Genomic DNA, 23,628 nt, shown 5'->3' on the forward strand with positions numbered 1-23,628 from the left:
CATATGTATCATAACCTAACAAGCCGGCCTGATATCGCGAGGTCTGTGCAGCACTTGTTGAATGATCCCCATCAAGATATCGCAGATGAATGGCAAGAAGGGTTTCAGCACGTTCTTCAAAAAGAAATCACTAGGCCCCTCCACGAAGCCATCCCTGAGCATGATAATGGCAGGATGATGGAAGCTTTATCAGAAGATCTCGACTCACCCATGAAAGGACGCACCCTGGAGAAGGAGAGTCGGCATGTAAAAGAGGAACGTCCAAGAAGACGAACGAGACGAGCTTCACAGAAGAATGATGAGACTCAGGGTCATCACTCTCTCAGGATTCCTAGAAGACAGCATGAGAGCGCCACCTTGAGAAAGAATGGTCGCGGCACTGAGGAGAAAAGAGGGCGAAGGAGGTCGTCATCTAGGGGCTCCTTTATGTTCAACACGACTCTTGAAAACATTCTCCTGGCAGAGGGACCGAGTCTGGGAATAGAACCGTCCACCCGACGACTGGCCACCTCCAGCCAACAGGCCCCTTTCTGTGCTTTTCACAAAGATGAAGGACACGACACCCAAAACTGTCGGATGTTGAGGAAGATATTAAGTGATCATGCGGCTGAAGGACGCCTTGGCCAATACATCCATTTAAAGGACGCAGACAAAGAAACAAGCCTCCCCTTCAAGAAGTATTCAGACGAAAGAGTTATGGTAATATCAGGGGAATAGCTGCAGGAGAACCATGTAAGGAAGGACGGCAAGTAGGCCCATCTTATTTTCGCCTCACACGGATGAATCTACCCTATGTGGAAATTTCCAAAGACGATTACAGAAGGGCGGCAGCACCATATGACGATGACGATCTGGTTATAAAGATTAAGGTGGCTAATCTCAAAGTGAAAAGAGTACTGGTGGACACGGGGAGTTCGTCCGACATAATCAGTTTGCACTATCTACAGAAATTGAAGCACGATCCTGAAGCCATAGAAAGGTATTCGGGCCCTTGGTAGGATTCGGAGGGAGCATCGCTCGTCCAATTGGCTCCATCTTACTCCCGGCCTCTATTGGAGTTCCCCCAGTGACCAAAGAAGGCTTCATCCGGTTTATAATTGTAGCAAACCTCACCGCGTTCAATATCATACTCGGCCGTCCAACACTCAACGACCTAAGAGCTGTGATCGTTCCTCATTTACTACTGGTCAAATTTGTAGGGAGTAACGGACGCGTTGGGTCCCTCTATGGAAATCAACAGCTAGCCAAAGATTGTTACTTATCGACATTAGAGCCACCGACCTGGGGAGCCTTTCCGAGGGGAAACGAGCAAGCTAAACCTCTGACAAGCCGTCGTAAAACCCGAGAGACACCAACGGAGCACAATGCAGAAAGACGACCTGAGCCAGTGGGAGCACACTATGCTATAATTCTGGACTTAGCGGACCCGTCTCGAACGGTCCCCATTGGGATTCCCCCTGACGACCCCATGTCAACAGCATTAGTGCAACTGCTCCGAGAATACCAAGAAATATTTTCCTTCACTGTAGAGGAGATGCCAGGCATTGATCCAGCGGTAGCCGTGCACAAGCTAAATGTGGATAGCGTTATAAAGCCAGTACGCCAGAAGAAAAGGAATCATGGAGAAGCAAGAAATTTGGCCGCTGCTGCTAAGGTTAAAAAGCTAATGGACGCAGGCTTCATACGTCCATGTCAGTACCCAGACTGGGTAGCTAATGTAGTACTGGTACCCAAGCCCAATGGGACATGGAGGATGTGTGTTGATTACACCGATCTCAACAAAGCCTTCCCCAAGGACAGTTTTCCACTGCCAAAGATAGATCGACTCGTCGACTCAACGGCCGGACATGCCATGATGAGCTTCATGGACGCCTACTCAGGATTTCACCAGATCCCATTGTGGCCCGAAGATCAAGAGAAGATGTCATTTGTCACGGAACAAGGATTGTACTGCTACAAAGTAATGCCGTTCGGTTTAAAAAATGCCCCAGCCACCTTCCAACGGTTGGTGAACACGGTTTTCGCGAAGCAACTGGGGAGGAATATAGAAGCCTATATCGATGATATGATTGTAAAAAGCAAGCAAAAGATGGATCACCTCGACGATTTGCGAGAAACCTTTGAGACCCTCAGGACATACCAAATGAGACTCAATCCAAAGAAGTGCATATTCGGGGTATCCTCTGGCAAGTTCCTTGGCTTCTTGATTGATGAAAGGGGCATTGAAGCAAATCCGGACAAGGTGCAGGCCGTCATCAATATGACGTCGCCAAGGACGGTCAAAGATGTGCAACGCCTAACTGGATGTCTTGCCGCCTTGGGGCGATTTTTATTTAGAGCCGGAGATAAGTGTCATTACTTTTTCAGTACCATCAAAAAGGGCACCCAGTTTGAGTGGACGCCGCAGGCAGAGGCCGTCTTCCTTCGTTTAAAAGAACACCTGCATACTCTGCCGCGACCTGTCAGCCCTCTCTTAGGAGAAGTCCTGTATCTGTACCTTGCCATCTCAGAGTACGCACTAAGTGTTGTCTTGCTTACAGAAAGGGATGGGACGCAACTACCTGTCTACTTTGTCAGCCACATGTTGCAGAATGCCGAACTCAAATACCCAACTGTTGAAAAATTCGGCCTCGCTCTGTTCTTGGCTAGTAAGAAGCTTCGTCCATATTTCCTGGCTCATCGGCTGATAGTGTACACGGATCAACCGCTAAAGCGGCCGTTTACCAATATGGAAGCGTCCGGAAGAATGCTCAACTGGGCAATTGAGCTTAACGCATTTGATATTTCGTATGAGCCGCGGAAGGCAATAAAGGGACAGGCATTTGCTGACTTCATTGCAAAACTGACCAAGCCAACCTATTTGAAGAATGAGAAAACCCAGTGGATAGTTCATGTGGACGGCTCTGCCACCCAAAATGGGTCGGGAGCCGGCATTATCTGCGAATCACCAGAAGGGGATATCTATGAATATGCAATGCGTTTTAACTTTCAGGCGTCAAACAATGAAGTTGAATACGAATCCCTGATATGCGGAATTCAGATGAGCAAAGCAGCGGGGGCGGCAGACGTCCTGGTTTTATCTGACTCACAGTTAATCGTCAGTCAAGTAAAAGGAGAATATGAGGCCAAGGATGACGCCATGATAAAATATCTGGAAAAGGTTCGTCAGGAAGTTCAGCAGCTGTCTAACTTTGAAATACAACATATACCCCAGTCTGAAAACAACAAAGCAGACGCTCTGTCCAAACTAGCAAGCTCAGCGTCTTGTGATACGCCACGTCATGTGTTTTGGGAAGTAAAGCAGCTCAAACGCATTGACACTTCGAGGACAGATATCCTAGACCAAACAACCACCTGGATGGATGATATTGTTAATTTCAAAATGAATGGAGTACTCCCTGATGATCCCAGGCAGGCAGAAAGATTACAAAGGAAAAGTACCTGGTTCGAGATATGGAATGAGACTCTATAGAAAAAAGCTTTCTCACGACCTCTTCTTCGCTGCGTAACCCCCGAGAAGGGGCATGAAGTACTGGAAGATCTTCATCAGGGATTATGCAGCTCTCACATAGGAGGGAGGGCCCTGGCAGAAAAAGCCCTAAGAACCGTATACTATTGGCCCACTCTCAAAGAAGACGCTCTTAAATGCCAACGATTTGCTCATCTAATTTTACGGCCAGCACAGAGACTGACACCAATCACCAGCCCTATACCATTTGCCAAATGAGGGATGGACTTATTAGGTCCCTATACGACGGCACCAGGTGGATTGCGTTACGTAATAGTTGCCGTCGACTATTTCACCAAATGGGTAGAAGATGAAGCTTTGAAAAACACTAAGGCTCAAGATGTGAGAGCATTCATCTGGAAAAACATCATCACAAGATTTGACGTGCCTCAGTCTATTGTCTTTGACAACGGGCCACAATTCAAGATGCCCAAATTGGAAGATTGGTTGGCTGACCATGGTATCACAGCATGTTGTGCATCAGTAGGACGCCCCCAAGCTAACGGACAAGTAGAAGCATTCAACAAAATCATCTCTAAAGGGATGAAAAAGAAGCTTGATAAAGCGAAGGGCTTATGGGCCGATGAGTTACCCAATGTTTTATGGTCTATACGGACCACGGCAAAAAACTCCACAGGAGAAACACCATTCTTGTTAGCTTATGGAGCTGATGCCGTCCTGCCCATTGAAATGTGTGAGCCAACTCTGCGTGTCATGTTGTTTAATGAAGACGCCAATTGGGAAATTATGAAGGCGGCCTTGGATTTCTTACCAGAAACAAGAGGAAACGCGGCTCTACGACAGCAGCTATACAAACTCCGAATGACGAGGGAGTACAACAAAAGGGTTTCTAGAAGAATACTAAAAGTCGGAGATTTTGTGCTTAGAAAGATGGAAGCCGTCGGACGCGCCAATGAATAAGGGAAACTCACTCCTACTTGGGAAGGTTTATATGAGATTTACGAGGAAGTTCGAGACGGAACATACCGGATCCAAAACATGCAGGGGCGTCCGATTTTGCGTACATGGAATGCGGATAACCTCAAGAAGTACTTTTTCTAGATTAACACTTATGTTATCTTGATTATATGTTTTGTAAAGACGTCCAAAACTTAGACGCACCATGTAGCATGCTTTAAACATTAAATGAAAAATTCCCTGCAAGCCGGCCTTGCTGTGAAATCTTTATGACAAATATGTTACCAAATCTCTTGGAGAAATGCAAACTAACGTTCTCCCAAGAAATAAAGACTAGTCGTCTAAAGGCCTAAGAAGTGGCCCAGATTAGCACCCTCACTAGGCTGATCACCTAGAACACGGGGGTCACACATTTCTAAAATAGCTATATAAAGTAGCTAAATACCTCGACAAAAAGACCAAGGCAAGCATTTGACGTCTCAATTTAGGGGCGTCAGATATAATCGTAGAATCAATCACAAATAAACAGATGACAAAAGCTAAAGAGCAATAAAAACGTTCAAAAGACGCTAAGTCATTCCAAAAAAGTAGTCATAATTACAAAATTATGCACATGGTGCCACTAAGCAAGGCATCACGAAAACAAGCCCAAAATAAATACAAGGCGCCTAGAAGCCCTCATTCATCGTCATCGCTGGGAACAAACTCAGGAGGAGTGCGTCCTTCCTTCTGAGCCTTCTCCACCTCAATCTGATAGGTGAGGAACTTCTCGAACTAGCTGAAGGGACGTTCACTGGCGAATTCGGCATTCCATGCAAGCTCCATGCCCCTTCGAGTTGATTTCTCACCTAGTATGGCCGACTGGTCGAGAACACTCTTTGACAAGGCAACCTCCTTGCGAGCCGCCTCCAGCTGGGCCTCCAACTCCTTAAACTGAGTCTCAAGACAAGAAAACTCAGCTTCCTTCTCCTTAATTTTCTCAGAAAGGTCCTCCATTTGAGAAAAGTTCTGATCAATTTGTAGAAGGAGGCCCGCGTTCTCAGCACGTTGGGAGGTCAGGGACTTGGTCACAGCGTCAATCTCCTCCCGCCTGTCAAAACGACGTTTCTCCAGCTCAACAAAATGCTGATCGCCGCACTGACTGGCCAGAAGACGGTGTCGAGCCTCTTCATGCACCAAAGCAGTGCGCCACTTCTTTAGCGAGTCCAGCAGAATGAACATCTGCACAAAACAGCAAGAGTAAAAAACAAGAGAAACGAGAATATGTAAATAATGAAGGCATAATGAAACTCACATCCAATGCCGAGGACTGCATGGCGGCAAGCTGATTTTCGGCCGCCTCAGGAAGGGTCTTAGCATACTTGGGAGGAATGGCATTGAGCATCAAAGTCATTATCCTCCTTCGGTCATGAGAGTTGAACCCGCCTGAAGAAGGGATCTGATCCAATTCAGCATCAATGTCTTTCTGAGGGTCGGGTATTTCTATGGGAAAAACAACGGCCTTAGAATCCCTGGGAGAGACTATAGAACGGCTAGACGAGGAACGGCAGGTGGTTACGATGTTGGAGTAAAAATTACCCCCAGAATTTCTAGCTCTTTCCGCCGCCTTCAGAGGAATATTCCGGCGGACGGCTTCAGCAATTCCCGCAAGAGGATCGACCGTCGCTCCAGCTTTCCGAGAGCTAGGAGAAGCGGCTGCAGTCTTAGGGACAACAAACACCTTAGATGCCTTCGAAGTCGTTGACTTGAAGACGGGTTTCCCGGTGCCGCCAACCCTGCGCTTGGAAGAGGGTGCCGTGTCCGTGACCGCCTTCCTCGAACTCTGAAGAAACAAAAACATATAAGTTGCAAACATCAATGAAAATTACATAGGAAGGCTTGAACAATACCTTCTCCTCAGCAGCAGGAGGGGGAGCCATCTGCTCTGGGACGGCTTGCTCGGTCGCCTTCTGACGCTGCCAAGCCTCAAAGGTGCTGGCGTCAAGTACCTTTGCCAGCCAGGACGGCATATCCACTCGGCCTTTGGAAGCATCGTCCAGCTTATCCATGGCCTCGTCTGAAAATCAAATAAAGACATTAGTAGAGTAAAGTTTTGATAAAACAGTGAAAGATTTAAAGTATAGATACATTATCTCTCGGCATATACGGACACAAGCCCACAGCCGAGAGGAAAACGGGATCGGCCAGTTGATCCAAATGAGGCAACCACCCCTCGGGTATGTAGGTCGTCTTGTCCTTAACTATGAGCAGCTTGGCCTTGAACAAAGACGAGACCCGTTTCCAGAGGGCGGCGGAGACCGGAGGGAAAGAGCCGCCCTTTCCAACAAAATTGGGCTTAAGAGTCCAACGTCTCATCCGCTCGCACATCTCCAAATTGGTGGTTTTGATAACCACCCACTTCTTTCTCCAGTGATGCCACTTGGACACCTTGCCCATCACCGTCCGATAAGCTCCCTTGTACGTAAGAATTAGCCAACCCGCGTCAGCTTTGGAAACTTGGGACATGGAGGCGATCCTCAGGAACGCTGGGAAGGAGGGAGTAATACTTTCGAGCTCATAACGGGCGATATAACCGAACACACCAGCCCAAGAATTGGGGGACATTTGGTTCAGACCAATGTTGAAGCCGTCCAGCAATTCCACCACAAAGGGGTGAGGAGGGAATCTCATGCCGAGCTTCAGAAAGGAGCTGTATACGACAAATTCCCCTTCCACTAGTCCAAAGCTGGTGCAGTCCATACCAGCCGGCATGCGAAACTTATACTCATAACCTAGATTCAGAGACTTCCCATAATCCCTACCCTGGACGGTGAGGAAAGTCAGCCACAGCTGAAGTGGGAAGATCTCGCTGGGGTGAAGGTGACCTTCCTCTCCACCTGACGTACCCGCCGGCGCGACATCGGCGCGCTCGTTTGAGGGGACGTCCTCCTCCACGGGAGAAGAAGATTCCCCTTCGAATTGCTCTTCATCTTCTATTCGCGCCATGAGACTTGGCTCAAGACGAGGGGCATTACTTGAAAAGAGAAGACGTCAAAAGGGCAGGTTGACGCCCTTAGTTTGACGAAGCCCTCGCATCATTAAGAAAAGAGAATTGGGAAGGATCAAAATCAACAAACAAATTTTTCCAAAGAAAGCATTACCTGATAGATCAAAGAGAATTTTTGAAGAAACTTGATGAAGAACTGCAAGAACAGGGCTTTGAAGATTGTGGCGGCGCTACAGTGGATTTCGGTGGATGTTAGACGTCGGAAATCGCCTTCTCCTATGGCTCTCAAATGATCACTAGAAATGAGGGGGAAAATCACTCAAAATGACCACTTATTTATAGAGGGGTAAGAAATGATTACCCCTGCCACGTGTCGTCATCCCATTGAACAATCCAAGAGCAATGAAAACTAACGTCTGTTTTCACCGCTCATGAGGGGCAAATGATGTGGGCTTAATAGTTGCACCTTAAAGCGCAAGGAAGTCAAGATAACTAGGCAAGCGAATCCATGGCCCAAGCCCAAGAAGTAGGCCTGGACCTGGGTATTCAGAGAAATCCAAGGAACAATCTTTAGTTAAAAAAGCCCACCAGCTCCGGCCCATTTTGCTAAAAGGCCTCTTTGAGAGAAGGACACGTGGCCTTCATCCAACGGAGCACACCCCCCATAGATGGGGCAAGGGAATATCTCCCCAAAAAATCCTAGCACTATAAATAGGGCTCAGATCCCAAGGAAAGGAATCAATTCATTTTGCTAAAAGGTTGCCAGAAGTTCGTGTCAGGAATTTGCTAAAAAGATCATTTTAAAAGGGGCGTTCCGAGAATCGAACTCGGGACCTCTTGCACCCAAAGCAAGAATCATACCACTAGACCAAACGCCCTTGATGTTACTACTTCGTATAAATATTATATTTAATATAACTTAAAATTTCAAGCACGCAGTTCTATTAACTGCACAAACAAAAATGGCTGAAAACTTCTCATAAAACCCAAAACCCTAAAAATTGGAACTTGCGAGAAATCAATCCGCCATTTTGCCCCCAATTTCTTGTAAACTCCATTGAAAAAAGCAAGATGGTTTGGTTTCAATGCGAAGCTTGTGGGGAAGAACTCAAAAAGCCTAAACTCTCCAATCACTTCCAGCGCTGCTCTGCATACAAGGTACATTAATCTCTCCCTAATTTTTGTAAATTTTCCCTCTAATTTCCCCCCTAATTTCTAATATGATGTTATGTTTTTGCTATTTGTTTATGAAATTTGGGAACAGCTATCATGCATAGATTGTGGGCAGATGTTCGATAGGCAAAGTGCTCAAGGTCACACTCAATGCATCACTGAAGCTGTATGATCTCTTTCTAGATTTTTTTTGCTTTTCTTTGCTATTACTCTTTTTTTTGTGGGTGTTGCTTATTAATTTATTTGTTGTTATTTATTTGTTGGGGGTGAATAATTTGCTGAAAATTCAAATTTGGGGTGATTCTTCTGTGTTCTAATTTTGGCCTCATTGGTGTTGCTTATAATTTCCTGAAATGGGCTCTAAATGTTCTAACTCTGTTGCAATCACCCTGCATATGTAATTGATGGTACTGGCTATTATCAATTCACCTTAGTAAATGTATGTTTTTTTTCCCTTCTTCTTTCAATTAGGAGATTTATAGTTTGTTGTTCTGATGTTGGAATGATTGTGAAAGCGGAAACGGAAAAACGAATTGCTTCTGAATTGATTTGAAGTTCTCTCACATTTTGTCTGGCGCAAAGAAATGGTTAGTGTGAGAGTGGTAAGTGACTTTACACTTGATTCCCAGGTTCTTACACTCCATGAATTATGCAAACAAAAAATTTATTGGTTACTTTATGTACTGTTTGTGTTCCAACTTTTTTTTTTGTCTTGGACTCTTGGAGATTCCGGGTGGTGTGGAGCTGGAGAGGGGGTGAGTTGTAAGGTCAATTTTTATTTAAGGCCTACAATTTAAACCATTTTTTGAATTAAACATTTTGTGTACTTCGTGCTCCCATACAGCTTTGTTTTCGTACGAGTTACAGTTACTTATCTGTCATATTTATAGAGTTGTGTTGCGAACTTGCGATGCAATGGGATAGGATCATGGTGAAAAGTTTCTGAAATTGTTTCTCTCTTGCAAGTTGCAACTGAATGCTCTGTTTTGAACTCCATTGAGATCAAACATGGAGATGTAGATTAAAGTACCCTCATTTATAGTTTATTTGGTTGTTGTCTTGTCAACTTATTTTTATTGACTTTTGGTGTTTCAAATGAAAAAAATAATCTTGGTAAATGAGATGTCAATGATCATTTAGTGTGAACATTTTGAAGTTGTTTTGAGTCCTAGTTATGGATTTCAATGACGTACTTGCACAAGTTTCATGCCATAGTTCTGGATGAATATTGATTTCAGTATTCTGTGCTTTTCAGGAAAAGTACGGTCCAAAGGGTCAAGCAGCAAATGGAACACCTGCAAAGCCCAACAAGGAGAAGTCGAAGCCAGATGTTGATATAAATGTCGGATTATCTACCAGACCTCCATGGTTTTGCAGGTGCTTTTATTAATTGGTTTTTTTATGCATGTGGATGAACATCATTATTAATTAATAATTATTTAAAGGCACCTATAAGCTGCGGTAGAATCTCCACTTCACCTTGATGGTTTTGCCACATAATGTTGATCTTGCTGTCTTTGCACTGAAGGAAATGTTGCAAGGTCTTTGCGAGTTTGTTAATATCTCTTATTGTCTTGTCCAGGAAGATGTGACCTCAATGTATTTAAGCTTGATTGAGTGAACTTACGTACTAAAGTTGTTCATATGCTATGTCGAGCTGACTTATTCTTCTGTTTGTTGGTTTTCTTTTTAGTGGCATGGAAATGAGTCAAATGACCCTCCATTTCATTTCTGATATATCCTTTCAGTACTAGAATTTCTTGAAGATCGGTTTAAATTGATAATGACTCTGAAATTGTGTGTTTGAAACTGTCATTAATCATTTGTTTATGTTCATCCAACATTTTTTCTGATCTTCTAATTGTCGTATGATTTTTTCTTTTTCTTTAGGTACCGTTTGTGATTAACATTTTCTTTTTCATATGTAGTCTCTGCAACACCAGAGCCACTAGTCAGCAGGCTTTGCTTTTGCATGCTGATGGGAAGAAGCACCGAGGAAAGGCCCGAGCCTTTGCTGCAAACCAACAGCCTAATCCACCACAGGAAGGGGCTGTAACCAATAAAGACTCTACAGAAAACACTCCCAAGAATGAAGTTCCAAATGACAAAAGTACTGAGGATAACAAAGAGAGTCCTATGAATGGGAATGTTACTGTGAAAAAGAGAAAAAATGACGCGTCTAATAACACCGAGAAATGTGCCAATGGAGTAAGTAATGGTACTGTTACTCAAACAGAAGCAGAGGAAACACCCAAGAAGTCAAAGAAAGCGAGAAAAGAATTGGAGGTGAAAGGTACAGAGAAGAAGAAAGCCAAAAATGAAGCAGAGAAGGGAGGTAAAACTGGTACGGAGAAAGAAGGTTCTGAACAGAAAATAAAGTGGAAGAAGCTGATTTCATCAGTGCTTAAATCTGTGAGTATCAGTACAGCTTTCTCTTTGACTTAATAAATACTTTTGCGTTTTGTGTATGGTCAATTGTTGCAACAAAGTAATTTCAAACTGTTTTTCATAGTCTGTAATCTCTGAATGCAGCCACTGAGGGATAGGATAGGATAGGATAGGAAACGATGGGAAGGGAAGGATAGAGAGAAGTCAAATTTTAGAAAGACTTACTGTTTTTTGTAAAGAAACGAAAAAGCCCTCACCCGTGTAGATTAGGAACTAAGGTCTCACTGTTGCTAGCTTATTGCTTACTTGAGAACCTACCTTGAGCTTTTGAGGTGATAACTTGGATGAGGCGCACAGGAATTGTGAAACTTTTGTTCCTTTTCGACATTGTTAGCAATCACTATGAAATGGTAAAACCTCCGCGATCCTCCCTCTCCCCACCTCCCTCATCCTCCCCTCACCTCGCCGTTGTCGTTCTCGCTGTCCTCTCCATCTTCAAAGCCAATTCCCTCATTTCCCTGCCGTACTCTCTCTCTGTTAGAGTTCCTCCGTTGTTGAGGACCTCGCAATGCACTGAGCTGTCTTGGGAAGGTCAATGACTATGCTGGTATGGGTTTCGCCATTGCTAGGGTTCCGCCATTGGTGACTGGAGAGGTGGGTGGTGCGGGTTTTGATGTGGGTAGGGGATGGGGTTTCGGGGTGGTAAGGGAGGGAAAGGGCGTGGCAGGGGGGTTTTGGGACAACCACCATTGCTGGAAACTAAAGGCTTTTCTTGTGAAGATAATGATGATGTTGATGGTACAGAGGAGGGGGCGAGGGTTTCGGGGTGGCAGGGGAAGAAGGCGGGAGGAGAGTAAGAGGGGTTGGGTTACGTGGCTAAAACTGGTTTAAGATTTTTTTATAAAAAATAAGTTAACCGGTTAAACCGAAAATGGCGGAATACCCGTAGTTGGGACTGTTTATGTCAATTTTTCTTTAGTCTTAAGGTATCTCTGTGAAATTACTCTCGAGTCCCTACTTTAGGATGCCTTGAGAAAAAGCAAAAATACAGTAACTTTTGAATTTTGTCTCCATCCATTCTTTTATGAATCAATCACTGTCCAAATAGAGGATACTTGTTTTTGGATCATGATGTTGATCCTGCTGTTGTCTGGATAGGAGAAATTATTTCATCTGTTTGTTTGTTGTTTTAAAGTACCTTTTGTGGCCGTACTGGTGTCACGATGTGTGAACTATCTTTTCCTACGCGGTGAGAACAGGCTCCACGCCAAACCCACTCTACATGGGCGGGCGGGACTGGTTGAAAAAATCAAAATAAGGCCCAGGTCAACGAGCCCCTTGAGTCGGCCCGGGTCGGCCCACCGTGTCTACTGTCTAAGCATAATTTTACTAAATTTAGCATGTTTCGTCGTGCCGTGCTTTGTCATACTTTCCCAAAAAAATAAAAAATATGGTCCGGCTCACGACTTCCTGCTCAGGTCGGGCCGTGCTTTTCCTGTGACCGGCCCAGCCCAGCCCACAACCATCTTTAGTCCGGATAGGAGAAATTATTTCGTCAGTTTGTTGTTTTAAAGTACCTTTTGCGGTTGTACTGGTGTCACGATGTGTGACCTATATTTTCTTTTGCAACAGGCTCCAGACGGAGCATTGAAGATGAAGAAATTACCGAAACTGGTGTTGAAAAGTCTCCACGAGTCCGGCATTGCAGTAGACGATAGCGAATTTAGAGCTACTCTTGAAGACAAGGTAAGATCATAAGATCGTTCAACAACAATCTAACGGTTTGTTGTCGACAATCTAACGGTTTGTTATCGTGCAGGTTAATTCGAGCTCGAAATTTATAGTTGATGGCAAGTATGTAAGGTTGGTGGTTTAACAGTTGATGTAAATCATTGCCAGCAATATATACGCAGTATAGAGGATTCAGTAGTAGTAATTCATACAGCTACCTTGCTTGCGTTGATGAGATGAAAGCATTTTTTTCATCTTCTGAAAATTCGAGGAAAAACATTCCTAAGCAATTTTGTAAGTACTCTCTCCGTTCTCGAATACTAGGCCTGTTTTGGAATCTTGATATTTTTCACAATCGAAGAGAATTTTATAATTTCTTTCTAATATGTATTTTAAAACATATTCATGTGAGATTTTGTTTATTCGTTAGTTTTGCATTATCAAATTTTATTTAACATACGTATTTGGAAATATTTACGTTTGTAAATTGAGTTGAAACAGGTGAAAAAATCAAAATAAGACTAATATTTAAGATTGGAGGGAGCACATTAAATTGAACTAATGAGATATTGGTCTAGTTTTTAAGTCTGATTTGTGTACAATAGGTTTCAGGTTCGAATCCCCTGTTCTCATTGTAATTAGTAAAAATTAACTCAAAATGTTTAAAAATTACCCTACCCTTATATACGTAAACGTTATCTATTTTTAATGATAAAAAACAGCTTTTGGGCCCGGGCGATGCCTCGGGTTACAACATTAATAACATACAATTATTATTTTTTATTTTTTTTTGCAATGATAACATGAAACATATAATAACTTAGTAGTAAAAGCTCCGTATATATATATATATACACACACTCAAATGAGAAGACTCTTTATAATGAGAAGAATGAGAAAGAATTTTGATCACCCGATCTAATAAATCCGACGGAGCAAAATTATTCTGTGGTTTGGTACAAAGTCTACTGTACGAATAATTTGGAAACTAAATTTTAAACCTAACTTTTTTTTGTAAACCTCCACGTGATATGACCTGTTATTTGTTTTCTATCTCTCTCCCCGTCTTTAGCTTCCTCATCCATGAAATTAAAGCTTCCATGGATATTAAAAGCTTGCATATTTATTTTTCTCTCTCCTCTCCTCCTAACCACCCATCGAACCACCGCAACCACCACATTAATTCCGCCAAAGCCAAAATAGAAACTTCTATTTATGTTCATTTGGAGTGAAAGATGGAGAAGATAAATTACCCATGGGAAGTGCAAGATGGAGAAGATAAATTATCCATGGGAAGTGAAGGATGGAGGAGAGAGAAAGATCGAGGTAGATTGTGAGTCGCGTTTACGTGATAATTTGCGCATTTAATAATGAGCAAATTATTTTGCTCATTTGAACAAAATGAGCAAATTATTCTGCTCATTTGAACAAATGAATGAGCAAATGAATAATTTGTTTTGCTCATTACACAAAATAAGCTATTTTTCAGAATCAGATTCTGATTCTGTACTCTCTCTGCTCTCAGTCTTTCCATACCACATATTAAGGAACTTAGATGAAAATTTGCAGCTCCATCAACGGTGAAACTCTCGATTTAATAGGGACAATTCCCACCAATTAATTAAAAATGACATTTTACTTTTCACTCTCCTCCTAGACCCTATCTTGATTCCCCATCACCCCAATTTCATCAATCACAATTCACAGACTCTTGTTTAATCAACAAATCACATGGAAAAAAATTAGCAGCTAACTTTAGTCCATTATTGCCATGGAATTGAAATAAGGAGAAAGCAGAGAAGGTGAAAGAACAAGAGGTCATGGATTTTAATTTTATTTGGGTTGTTTTTATGCTACTTTTTCATTACTCCTTTTCTCGATGCAGTTTTGGATGGAATTTGTCTGCTTTGTTTGTGCAATAAGTGACAGTTGGAGGAGAGAGAAAGCCAAGATTGTGGTTGACCGGTTGAATGGAGTGGGTTTTGTTTTTTATTTTGAATAATCGTCTCTCGTACACACGAGATGGTAGTCGTTAGATCAATTCATTTATACGGTTAAGATTCCTTCTCATTCTTCTCATTTTAACAATCTTCTCATTGGAGAGGGACCATATATATATATATATATATATATATATATATATATATATATATATATATATATATATATATATATATATATATATATATATATACACTAGTAGAAAAAATGTCATTTGCAGCGCGCATAAAAGGGCTTTTTGCAGCGTTTTTGAGCGCTGCAATTATGATGGCTGCAAATAATGAACTTTTATTTGCAGCGAACAGAAACACTGCAAAAAACCAAATTTGCAGCGCACAGTGTCCCTCACGAGCTGCAAAAAGTCTATTTTTTAACAGCGTTTTGCAGTACGCAGGCGTTACAAAAAGAGATTTCAAAGCCACATTTCTGACACTATTCACAACATTCACTTAACAATGCGCGCTGCAAATAGTACATTTATTTTACAAAAAAAAAATCACTACAGTACTAATACATTGTTACTAGGTAATAGCCTCCGTAACCTTTTTTGCACAAACATTCAACATAAAATAATAGTAAAAAAACTAGGAGCCAGTAAAATTGATGAACTCATGGCTCTAAAAGCTATTATAATTAAACATGACAATAATTTATTACATATGGTTGAGATGCCTCTGATCAACTGCAAAAGTATAGGATAATTGAGAATTGTTTCGGGAGATTAAAAGTGAATTTAGCTGTAGTTGTTCTACTTATGGACTGATCTCACCTCCCCACCATCAATGCAAAAGAGAACCACCAGCACATCGATAAACCAAACTGATATAAGTTTGTATTGAAGGAAATAGTGCCCTTGGTCCAAGTATGCAGTCTAATAAATGCGGTTCAGTATTAATTAACAAGTTAATAATTCAGTGAGGTCAAGTGAGCTGAATGCCTAGCTAGAGGCCGCTTCAGTTCAAGTGGAATTAATTATATTAATCCACAACTTACTCTTGACTGAACCCGTAGGGTCACACAAACAGTACGTAAACGGATCAAGTATTTAATGACATTAAATACTCCATCTATGGATATTCGGAATCGACGGATCTTGGTTTCAATGAGAGCTGAGATCGTCACAAGCAAGAAATGAATACTCCGGAAACGATGATATTACCGGAAACGGAAATATGGATCGTATCGGAAATATAAATATTATCCAAGTCGTAAATGTTGCCGGAAACGGAAACATGGTACGTATCGGAAAATATTAATGGAAATGGAAATGGAAATACTGCCGGAATCGGAAATATTGCCGGAAACGGACATATTGTCAGAATCCGAAATATTATCGGAATCGGAAAATAATTCCGGAATCGGAAATATTAAATATTGTTCGTATCCGAAATGATTTCCGAAATCGGAAATTTAATCGGAAGCGTATCGTACGGATTAGCATCGGACGAGGGTCGCTAGACGAAGGCCCAGCACGAAGCCAGACCATCGCCCATCAAGCCACACGCATCACCAACACACGCCAAGCCTCGACCAGGCCCAGCCAAGGTATTTGCGATTCTTTGTTGATAAATCTTGAGTTTTTGATTGACCTACTGTATATGTTTAACAATTATGAATGCCTAGACTTGTTAATTATACAACCTAATTTGTAATTATGATTAATTTGTTGAAATTCGAATAATTTAGAATTGATTTGATTTTCATGATTAATTAATAATTTAATTAGGTATCCATGATTAAAATCCACCATAAAAATTGTTAATTTATGTTAAATTTTTAATTTTTATGACCTAGATTTGAATCAATGTTAATCGGAAATTAATTGATTAATAAATTTTCGATTTTTCGCCCTAAAATTATGAAATTAATACGTTTTATTAATTTGTCATTAATTTTGAATTAAAAATTTAAATTTGTATGAAAACGCTCATTAATGTTGCACGCACAAAGCAATGGAAGCTACGTGTTACCCTTAAGGGGTGTTGTATAGTGCGGGCACGCGACGCCGAGCAAGGGAACTCGTCGCCCGTGCGGTACGAATGCAACGAGCAACCTAGCGCATGGCGCGCGCACGAAGCAATGGAGCCTGTGCGTGTGTGCTGTGGCGATGGGCGAAGGCATGGCACGAGGAGAGGCGCGCGCGCGCGTGAGGGCGAGAGCTGGTCGCCCAGCGATCGCTACTCCGCGCACCAACACGCGTGGCCTCGAGGGCTTGCTTGCGCGCGAGCGAGCGAGCGCTCCCATCGTAGCTGCTGCGATGCATGCGGGCAAGCAAGCTGCGCGCAAGCGTGGCTTGGCTTGCTGCGTTTGCGCGTGGCTGCTGCTGCAATGAGCCATGGGCCAGCGATAGGTCGTGCACACGACGGGGCTTGGGCGCAAGCCCAAGTGCTCGTCATGTTACGATTGTCGAGTTTTAAATTTTAATTCGAGATTTTCAGTTCATATAATTTTAATTAATTTTAAAATTAATAATTTAAATTGTTTTCTTGGATCTTAATTTTGAATATTATAATTATTATAAATTTTAATTTATTCTAATTATTTTACTAAAATTAAAAACCTTGAATTAATTTAAGTTCGACTGAAAATAAATTAAATAAGTGGATTCAATTATAAATTTATATGAGCTTTAAATTTTAATTAAATTTGTATGTTTCCGGTTAGACTAGAAATACATTTTTATGTTTAAAATTAGTAAAGCATATGAATTTATTGGTTTAAGTGGGAGCATTTTTAGTCATAAACTCTTGATTAGGTCTACAAATCCTTTAAGGTTAAACAACTTGATTAGAATTAATAAGGACTGAATAATTGGTAGATTATTGATGCCCTTACTTAATTGCTGCAAATATTTATGTGATGCATAACGTGTTTTACTAACCAGCTATGTGGGCCATTCATGATAATGAATGGGTGAATGGTATATATTGTATATGTACTGTTTTGCAGGTTATGAAGTGACTAGTATGACCCAAATAGGATAGAAAATATGGTATGCGTACCATTAATTTGAATGTAATTGGTCTAAAGTACCAAAATTGTTTTTCAATTCAAATATGGTCAGCGTACCATCAAATAGTTGTAATTAGTTTAATTATAGCTTATCCTATTTGAAGAAAATGGCGCCTCCCACGGAGATTTTCAAGACGGACTTTGAAGTTGAAGCTTCAAGATGAAGTCGGGCCATACTAGATCACATTTATCTTATGCATGTTTTAAGTTATTTATTGCTTTTAAATATGTCTTAAATATGCATGAGATCAAAGCTTGATTATGTTGCATGATTAAGGATTTTAGTTCACTTAAAATCTAACCAACATAGTAAGAGCCTTAAGTTTCAAACTTAAAAATTGAGTTAAAAGGTGCCATGCCAAAATAACACTTACTTGGATATCCTTTTTCATCGATCTTAGTAATAGTTTTCCGCCATAGCGAGGTGTTACTTATCGATACTAATGGGGTAAGGTACACAAATAATTGTGAGTACATGTTAGTTTTGGTGAAACTCAACGATATAAGTAAGGAGTCCTTTTATGTCGTGGCAAAATCGATAGGTTTACCTAATAAGTTCTTAGACGTGCCTATCAACCAAGAGTAGTTTCTAGACTATTAGCAAAAGGCTTTTGCTTACCTAAAAGATTTTAGAATTAAGTCTAAATACATAATGTGCTTAATTCTTCAATGGTTTTTAGGATCTTGGAATCATTTTATTCACAACTGCCGGAACACATAACTTGAATAAAATGCTTAATGAACATTGAATTATGCATGTATGTTAGAATTTAAGTTTATTAAGAAAAACTGTGAATGGTTATTTATTTGTTTATTCTTTTTCAATTGTAGTTTTAACTATGGCAAATAACAATCAAAACATCATCATGGGTTCTGAGCTTATGGTCAAGCTGAACCTAACAAACTTTCTTGAATGGGAAGCTAAGCTAGTTGAAATAGTCAGACTCAATGGACTTGAGTATGTACTGTTACATCCCATGCCAAGCTACTATGCCAGAGACATGACCCCTGAAAGATTTTCCGCCTGGGATGCGGATCTCAAAAAGGTTATGAGTCTCATGCTGAGCAATGTCCCTGATGAATGGGCTAGAAGGTTTGTAGCTTATGAACCTTTTACGCTCATCAAGAATCTGAGGGATATCTGTCGTGGAAGCACGGAGGACAAGGACCTGAACGTCCATGAGTTGATTGAATCAATGTCTGGTCTAAAGGTTAGTTCTCCCAACAGGTGTTATAGGATGGAGGTCCAAGAAACACATGTTCAGCTCATTCGCACTAAACAAAGGGTAGGCGTCCCACTAAGGTTCCATGTGGATCTTATGCTTTCATATTTCGATCGCCTAAGTTTGCTAGGAACACCAATAAGCGAAAGGATGACAATCTCTATTTTGCTCAATTCACTGCACAGTGGGTTTGGTCGCTTCAAGCAACTATACCTAAGTGAACCAAGAGAAGAAACAGTTGCAGAATTTGTTCACCTTGTCAGAAAGGCTGAGATAATACTGGACTGTGAAGCCAAAGATTTACTCAAAGCTAAAGGGAGACCGTTCAAGAAAAGTAGAAAGTCCAAGGGCAATGCTAAATCAAAGCAGGACAAGTCCACATCAAGCTGTCTTTATTGTGATGGAATAGGCCATTACAAAAGAGAGTGTCCAAAGCTAAAGGAAGATCAGAAGAACGGAACAGTCGTTCCATTTTCAGGTATTTTCGTTATAGACTGTACACTTGTTAATTCAACTTCTTGGGTATTAGATACAAGTTGTGGCTCACACTTATGTTCCAATTCACAGGGACTAAGAAGAAGTAGAAAGTTAAGCAAGGGTGAAGTCGACCTACGAGTGGGAAATGGAGCACGGATTGCTGCATTAGCTGTAGGAACTTATTATTTATCGTTGCCCTATGGGCTAGTTTTGGAACTGGAAGAGTGTTTCCATGTTCCAAGTCTTACTAAAAACATCATTTCTGTTTCTTGCTTAGATGCTAAGGGATTTTCCTTTTTAATAATAGACAATAGTTGTTCGTTTTATTTTAAAGAGATGTTTTATGGATCTGCTAGATTAGTCAATGGAATTTATTTATTAGATCACGACAAACAAGTTTATAACATAAATACCAAAAAGGCCAAAAAGGATGATTCAGATCTCACCTATCCGTGGCATTGTCGATTAGGCCATATTAACTTGAAACGCTTGGAAAGACTTCAAAAAGAAGGAATTCTAGAACCATTTGACTTAGAGGATTATTGTAACACCCCGACAATTCTCTCTTTTCTAAAATAATCTTTTAATATAAAACGTAGAGAATTATCAAGGCATTATCGCCCGTGTGAAAACGTAACGGCTTATTCAGAATTTTGCAGCGGAAAACATAAAACTAACTTTAGGTTTATAAATAATCGATTACAGATTTAGTCCAAAACCCATTTAACTGAAATAAAGAAATACGAATAGTACGACAAATTTCAAATTTAAGTTAACAAACCAAATCACTTAATAAAGCAAATCTAACTACTAGCTCTCTAATCCCGATCCCCAATGATGCATCATCTTCAAACCTGCAGATGGACAATGCTTATTGATCCTTAGAGACTGCTCACCAAGATTGGGTCATCACAGGATCAATAAGGCATAGCCATGATCAACATGCACAAGCAAAAGCACGTAATCAGCAAAGCTGAGTACTACATACTAAATCAATAATAATCCTAACATGATTCTATTAAACGAACAATCCTAACATGGTACTAAATAAAACATAAGCAAGGATAATCAAGATATATTGACTTGAAGACTATGTTTGACTGAACTAGACTTTTGTATCATTAACATTATTTAAATTGAAATAGTCAATGGACTGAGTTGTCTACTAGAAACTTCTTCTTCTTCACTAAGGAAGACGAGGTACGGGCGCGACTCCGTAAACCCCAATGACCTGCGATATCGAGGGACTTTTAAATAAAAATAGAACCGGTGATCAATCCGGCCCCAGAAAAAGCCATAGGCGACCCATGACCCCAACTCCTGATTGTCCGTCACTTTAGACGTGCACAGTCTAAAGCTATTGCTACTCAGTTTCACTTTACATGACTTAACTTTTAATACTTGGTTATGACTCGTCAAACATAAATATTATATTCAACAAGTAAACACAACTTCTTTTATCTTTGAATTAAACAAGTGATCACAGAGATGCCACACAAGACTTATTCCAATTAATTCAACCTTTCCTTTAATACTGATACAACCCCTCTATATGGGTATAAGGTTTCAACTTACTAAACAAGGTCCTCGGCCCTTATAAAGTAGTGAAAAGCTAAAAGGGAACAATGAACAATCGATCTGAATCAATATATATAATAATCTAATGTTCCCAACCAACATGTTCGCATCAATCATCCATACCAACATGCTATAATTCTCATAACGAAATATATATGCTTAACATGTCCATCCAACAATATTAAACATGCACTTTCAACATAACCTAGTTCATCAACAATTTCAACATAACCAAGTTCCTCAATCGTTTCAACATAACGAAGTTCATAAATCATTTCAATATGGTTTCAACAAATCACACACATTCCAAGCACACAGGCATGTACGTACCTTGTGTAAACAAACCGATAGGCCACTTTAACGAATTCAAAAATCGCCTACAAAGAATTCTCCGCCTAAAAACAACCAATAAAATTCCCCAATTAATATCCAACAATTTACAGCAATACTAAAGTATTCTAAATACATCCCAAACATATTTTGAACCATCCCAAATATCGAAACTTAACTAAATAACCTCCAAGCATAATAACTATTAAACTAATGATCCCAGAACGTTCTAAACTCCAATAAAACATTCCTTTTAAAATTTCCAGCAATATAAAATAATTTCAAACGTCCACAAAACATAATCAACGTTCTTAAGATCAGAAAAATAATAGCTTTAATAATATATAGTCATTCTATTATGATTTTAGAATATTAAAACCTTAAAAATCCATGCTTTAATAATTAAATTCCTTATTTCAATTCGATTACATAATCTGAAAATTAAATTTATTATTTAAACATAATATATAATCTGAAAATATAATTTAATCATAATAACTTATAATTTACATTCAATAATCCTGAATTAAATCACTAAACTAATTAAAACCCTAACTTATATATTAATCAACCAAAACTGAAAATAATTAATTAATAACATCAACACCAAATCTGAAAATTATAATTTAACTATAAAGATTAATAATTTAATTTCAAGAAACATAATTTCAAATCAATAAACTTAATTAAGAGATTTAAATAACTTAGGGTTTAAGAAACAACCAAAAGGAGGAGGGAAAGGGCGCTGGCCGGCGGCAGGGAGGCACGGCAGCTGCGGAACGGCGTCGGGGTGGAGCTCAGCGGCGCACCGACGGTGGTGATTGGCTGTCGCAACGACATAAACAGGTGAGAACTGAAATAGGAGAACGAAAAAGGACCAGGAAACGAAATTGAAAGGCGAGAGGACTACCGTACGCGGTGGTCGGGGTTAGGCTGACGGCGAGGCTGCAGCGTCGGTGGCTGAAGCAAGGTGGTTCACGGTGGTTGCTGAAAACAGAAACAACCGAGTGAGGGAAGAAGAAGAAAAAAGAAAAAAGAAAGAAAGTAAAGACGAGGGGGAGGAGCTACCGACGTCGCAAACTGTGGTGACAGACCACGGTGGGTGTCGGCGAGAGTGTAGGTCGCTGGTGGCGGCGGCTTGGCAGCGGCAGCAGCAAAGGGGAGGAGAGAGTTACGTGAAGGAGGGAAGGGTTTTGGTGTTTGATTTCACGTGAATGGAGTAGGAGAGAAGAGGGTTTTATTTTTTTTTGTTTTTTGTTTTTTTGTTTTTACTTGCAATTGAAAGAGGGAGTAAAGAGTTATGGGCTTTATCATTTGGGCTTCACCCAATTGGGCTACAATTAGGATTTAGGTTGTTTGAATCCAAAAGGGTTAGGATTGGTTTCTAATTTCAATCGAACGTGTTTTCGTAATTCGAATTCTTTTCAACGTAAAATTCTAAAATTATTCTTGATTGCACAAATCGTTAAAATATTTAGAATATATTTAAATAAAATTAAATATACATTAAATATATAAATATAATAAAGTTCAAAAATCGTTAAATATTTAGAACGTACTTAAAATAAAATAAATATACGTTAATTATATATTTATTACTTAAAATTCATAAATTCTATTTAAATATAAATAATATACGTTAAAATATATTAATAAAATTTATAAATTTACGGGGGATTACAATCTACCCCTCTTAAAAGAAGTTTCGTCCCGAAACTTGACACGAAATTTCCCACATTTTCCCCAAAAGCTTTTAACTTGTTCTTACTAGAGGAGTACTTGTGCCACCTATGTGCACTATTTTGCCAACTCAAAGCTGTTTGTGTTACTCATGAACACCTTTTCTTATGCGGAGAATCTATTTGCTTTGCATCAACTTGTAAAATTTGCTAAAATAAGCAATAAAATGCATAAAAATTCCATAAAATAGGTAAAAAGCGCGAATTTCTATCGCATTCTACCCCCCTTAAAGAAAACGAGTTACGCCCTCGTAACTCACCTCAGGGAATAGCTAACCAAAATTCTCTTTCGACGAATTCTATCCTCAAAATTTCTATTTCACTAAAACTACTCACTTTATACTTTTCACAACAGATGACGAAACAAAAGAACAAGTCACCACGAATTAAATAATGCTTAACTTGCGCGGAGTTAATAGAAAAGTACCAGAATCTATATCGGCAGATCGTTCATCCTCATTCTGATTCATCATGTACAATTTTCCTGGAGCCTTATTCGGGTTGTTGTTATCATTTGCAGGCTTATTATAGTTCTCTTGATTGTTTTGTGCCCCTTCAGGCTTT

The 23,628-nt window shown here is 40.2% G+C and overlaps 2 protein-coding genes and 1 non-coding gene across 4 annotated transcripts; 2 read left to right on the top strand and 1 right to left on the bottom strand.

The window, feature by feature from the left end:
* Positions 1-8,218: 8,218 nt before the first annotated feature.
* Positions 8,219-8,290, bottom strand: TRNAP-UGG (transfer RNA proline (anticodon UGG)). The gene has a single exon. It is a non-coding gene; the product is annotated as a tRNA-Pro (tRNA).
* A 90-nt stretch (positions 8,291-8,380) lies between these two features.
* LOC110774990 (UBP1-associated proteins 1C) lies at positions 8,381-13,133 on the top strand. 2 transcript variants are annotated; one of them, XM_021979599.2, is made up of 6 exons: positions 8,381-8,570; positions 8,677-8,751; positions 9,841-9,962; positions 10,514-10,997; positions 12,606-12,719; positions 12,793-13,133. In XM_021979599.2, the coding sequence occupies exons 1-6, from the start codon at positions 8,484-8,486 to the stop codon at positions 12,847-12,849; spliced, it is 939 nt and encodes a 312-aa protein (XP_021835291.1). In that variant the 5' UTR covers positions 8,381-8,483; the 3' UTR covers positions 12,850-13,133. The 2 variants fall into 2 exon arrangements, with proteins under 2 accessions (XP_021835291.1, XP_056692405.1); XM_056836427.1 differs by lacking the exons at positions 8,381-8,570; positions 8,677-8,751 and adding an exon at positions 8,808-9,187.
* A 4,307-nt stretch (positions 13,134-17,440) lies between these two features.
* Positions 17,441-19,750, top strand: LOC130466759 (uncharacterized). Its single transcript, XM_056835360.1, has 2 exons — positions 17,441-19,418; positions 19,508-19,750. The coding sequence occupies exons 1-2, from the start codon at positions 18,557-18,559 to the stop codon at positions 19,522-19,524; spliced, it is 879 nt and encodes a 292-aa protein (XP_056691338.1). The 5' UTR covers positions 17,441-18,556; the 3' UTR covers positions 19,525-19,750.
* The last annotated feature ends 3,878 nt before the right edge of the window (positions 19,751-23,628 follow it).

The sequence above is a fragment of the Spinacia oleracea genome, chromosome 2, assembly GCF_020520425.1.
Source record: "Spinacia oleracea cultivar Varoflay chromosome 2, BTI_SOV_V1, whole genome shotgun sequence".
In the NCBI taxonomy this organism is placed as follows: Eukaryota; Viridiplantae; Streptophyta; class Magnoliopsida; order Caryophyllales; family Amaranthaceae; genus Spinacia; species Spinacia oleracea.